The sequence below is a fragment of the Helianthus annuus genome, chromosome 3 (assembly GCF_002127325.2).
Source record: "Helianthus annuus cultivar XRQ/B chromosome 3, HanXRQr2.0-SUNRISE, whole genome shotgun sequence".
Classification (NCBI taxonomy): Eukaryota; Viridiplantae; Streptophyta; class Magnoliopsida; order Asterales; family Asteraceae; genus Helianthus; species Helianthus annuus.
This window is the reverse complement of record NC_035435.2, coordinates 83,083,559-83,087,439: the sequence shown is the minus strand read 5'-3', so window position 1 is coordinate 83,087,439 and position 3,881 is coordinate 83,083,559. Positions and strand designations below refer to the sequence as shown.

The window sequence follows — 3,881 nt, the reverse complement described above, 5'->3', positions numbered from 1 at the left end:
AATAGATTGTAATGTTATATGTTTGAGAAACAGGAAACAGGATTAAACATCCCCATGGAAGCAAAATGTTAAAGTTTGAATCAGAGATTCTAGATCCCAGCTTATCGAGAGGGGGAGTCTGTGAAAGGGGGAGTCTAGATTCTGGATCAACATTCAAAGGGGAGATTGAAGATTAAAGTTTGAAGATTTGAAGAGAGCTTTTACAAGAAAGACAATTTGGAAAGAGACAAGGACTGAAGACTCGACGCCAAAGACTTCGTCAACATCCAAGGGGGAGTCTGTTGGTGCATCCAGTGTCTGTTAACTACGTCTTAATCGAGTCTTATGTCTAGACAGGATAGACCAGGGCACAAATATCAAGAAAATGTAAATTAGTGGGTAATTCCGCTTGAAATGTCAATAGTACATTTCAAGCGAAATCAGGATTGCTTGTTATTCCGCTTGAACCACAACATGGTGATTCCGCTTGAGTGGTTTGGAGCGAAATAAGAGATTTCTCTTGAGCTGTTTCAAGCGAAATCAGCCTACCTATATATATGTGTGTGTTGTGTTCATTTGGAGCGGAATCAGGTCTGGTGTATTGAGCCGAGGTGTTGTCCGTTTGTCATTTGAACGTGTAAAAGCTCAGGAATTCAGTAATAGAAAAGAAATTGAAAAGGAACATGCTGTTTGACATTGTTTGCATTGATTCCGCTTTTGTAAATGATGATGAACTACTCAACTTGACTGTTTAGGGTCACCGGAACGATCCAACATTTATCATTTTTCTTTCCTTCCAGATTACAGGAGAGGTCGCACATAACTTTGAATTCAGGGCTTCCATACATAAACTGCTATGGAACATTTATATTAAACCGGAGACATTCGAGAGGAGATGGGGGAAGCTGCTAGAGAAGTATGGGCTCGAAGATCACGAGTGGCTGAGAGACATGTTCAACATTAAGGAGGTGTGGGTCCTGGCGTATTTGAGAGAAATCCCAATGTCCTGTTTGTTGAAGACTACATCCCGATGCGAGAGTTCGAACTCCGCGTTTAAGGTGAACTCCTCCTGGGCGAACACCCATGTCTAGTTTTCTTTTGTGTTACGACTCCACATTGGAGTCCCAACGATACAGGCAGAGGGTTGGGGACTTCAAGGCGGATGATCGCGTGCACGAGTTCAAGTCGGGTTTGGCGATAGAGAAGCACTGTGCATTTTTGTATTCCCCGGCCATCTTCGTCGAGGTTCGCAAAGAGATCCTGAAGGGCCTTTTACACTGCTACACTACCGGTGTCGAAGAAGTCGACGGGAGAAAGATATATACTGTTACGCATTTGGACAAGCGTTCCGATGTCGTCAATGAATTCACAGTAATGGTCCCTTCCTGTTTTTTTCTTTTCAGTACTCTTTTTTTTAACGTGGGCGTGTTTGCCGACATGGTGCAGGTTAAAGTCGACCCAGTGGAAGACACTACAACATGCTCCTGTAACCTGTGGTGCCGTATTGGATACCTTTGCAGGCATATATTCTGCGTCTTCCGGCAAACAAAAGTGGACGAAATTCCGATTAATTATGTGGTTAGTCGCTGGGGACGTCACGTGTTGCCGAAGTTGGTTTTTCGTGTAGAATTCAGGTGTGGGGTAGATTTGTCTCCGGTTTCGTTAACTAGGAACAACCTAGTAGACTGTTTTTCTGAAGCGCTGCAGGCTGTGGTGGGCGACCGGGCAGCAATGGAGGATTTCATTGAAAAAATCAAAGGCTGGACGAAAGAATTGACTGACGCTCGACGTGGTAAAAGAATCGTTGAGGCGACAGAAACACAAGTTATGGCTGATATGCTTGGCGTGGTGGTGGAAGATGAGAGTAGCACCCCCATTTCTTGCTCAAATCCTCAAGGCGTACGCAATAAGGGATGCGGGACCAACAAACGCATGATTGAGCCGGGGGAGAGGGCAGTCCAGAATCACCAAAAGCCCCAGCGATTATGCATAACATGCAACCGGTTTGTAACCGGGCATGACTCGCGCAACTGCCCAAAGAAACGGAAGACTGCAGAACCTTAGAAACTTGGTCTAAATGGGGCGGTGTGATGGGGGTGGCGTTTTTTGGATAGGGGTTCATCTTATGAACTGGTGGTACACGGTTGGGTTAACGTGTTTTTTGGTGACAACTATGGCTGTGTTTGGGCAAGGTAATAGTTTTTTTGGTATATTATATCTCTAACTTTGGTACAACAATTAATGTATAAAGTAACCCCCCCCCCTTTTGTGGTATGGTTAATAGTACTTAGTTTATGTTTTTGAAATGTTATGTTGTTTGTCTGTTCTCGGTTTATCATCCCACCCCCCTCCTCCAATCAAATTTACGTAATGTTATGTTCATATGTGAGGAATACGTAAAAATTAGCAGCAACCAACAAAACGTAGAATGTAGACTTTTTCTATGTGAAACATAAACCTTAAACTGTAAAACGAAAAATTACGTAAAACGTAAAACGTAAAAGCTTTTTTTGACTGTAAAACGTAAATTTACTTAAACCGTGAAACATTTTTTCGTAAGACATAAAAGGGGTGAAATGTAAAACCTTTTAACGTAAAACGAAAAATTTTTAATGTAAAACTTAAACTTTTAAGTTTTAAAATGTTGACTGTTTATGGGAAACGTAAAATTTCATAAGCTATAGATCGAAAAAACGTGAATCTTTTAGGTAAACTGTAAAATGTAAATTTACGTAAACCCCCAATGCATGTTTCGAATTTTGTTAAAATGTCTAAAATTCTGTTTCGAATTTTGTTGCGAATTCCCCATTTGTATGAGGACTTTGGGCATGAATCCGTTAAAACTTAAAACATGCGGAAAAAAAACAAGAATAACACACTTTTAAAAACAAAAATGAAGTGGTAGGTGTGTCTGTGTAAGAAGAGGTGTTTTGGAATTGGACAAAACATCTTTTCTAACTTTGTCTTTTTCTAAAAAATAGACATGGGCTTGGAACCACACAATCACAAGTGTGACATTTTTGAATTGAAATGATATCTGCACAATGGTCAAGGGTCAAGGGTCATGCATTTGTTTTCATGCCAAGAAAAGCAAAAAAGAATTTTCAAATCCACTAACAGACTTCAAAACCCAAAGGAAACAAGATGGCAGATGGCCGGAAAGTGTGGCGTCCACGCAAACCTGTCCCCCCCGGAGGTGAACTAATAAACCACTAAAAAATGTGTTACATTGTTTTAGCGCGTCGTTTATTTAATTTTTTTTATTTAAAAAAATAGTTTTTTTACCTTCCGTCCAGGCTCGTCGCCAAGCCCTCCCAATCAAGCTGCGAAAGCCAAAACAGTGCAAGTGTGGAGCCCTGGGCAGATGGGGTTGGTGTCTAACCCAGACACTTGTTGGCTCCCTATCCAGCGTGACGGCGGTGGCTCAGGGGTGCAAGTATGGGATCGTCGCCGACTGGATATGAATTCGGACCCAGGTTTGGTTTGGTATCCCAGACAAGCCACCGGGTCTCCCCCGACCCCCTGCCGCCCCCCCCCCCCAAACACGTCTGGGTTCACCAGCCGCCCGGTTCGGTTCACCTTCTGCCCACTTCAGCTCCCCGGGCACCGTTACGCAGGTTCGGGGGCACTTTGGTTCCCCGCCAGCCCGTTTTGCTTCGCCCCCTCATGTTAGAGGTGTTTTTCGTCCTTCCTAAGGAGCTGCTTTCAGGACGCCACCGTCTGAAGGTGGAAGTGAGAGGTCAAAGGGCAAGCAGCCAATGACTCAGGTTTGGGTACCAAAGGCGGCAACAGTGGAAGTTACTGGCCCCTATCATGGTTGCAAGGGTCCAGCGGCTGGTTCGGATGCGGCATGCTTTTGGTGGGGGTCGGACTACGACTCTGATTTGGATTAGCCATTGGTG

At 43.7% G+C, this 3,881-nt stretch overlaps 1 protein-coding gene across 1 annotated transcript; it reads left to right on the top strand.

The window, feature by feature from the left end:
- The first annotated feature begins 1,062 nt into the window (after positions 1–1,062).
- Positions 1,063–2,043, top strand: LOC110898798. Its single transcript, XM_022145637.1, has one exon. It carries the CDS (start codon positions 1,063–1,065, stop codon positions 2,041–2,043), a length of 981 nt encoding a protein of 326 aa, XP_022001329.1.
- Positions 2,044–3,881: the final 1,838 nt, after the last annotated feature.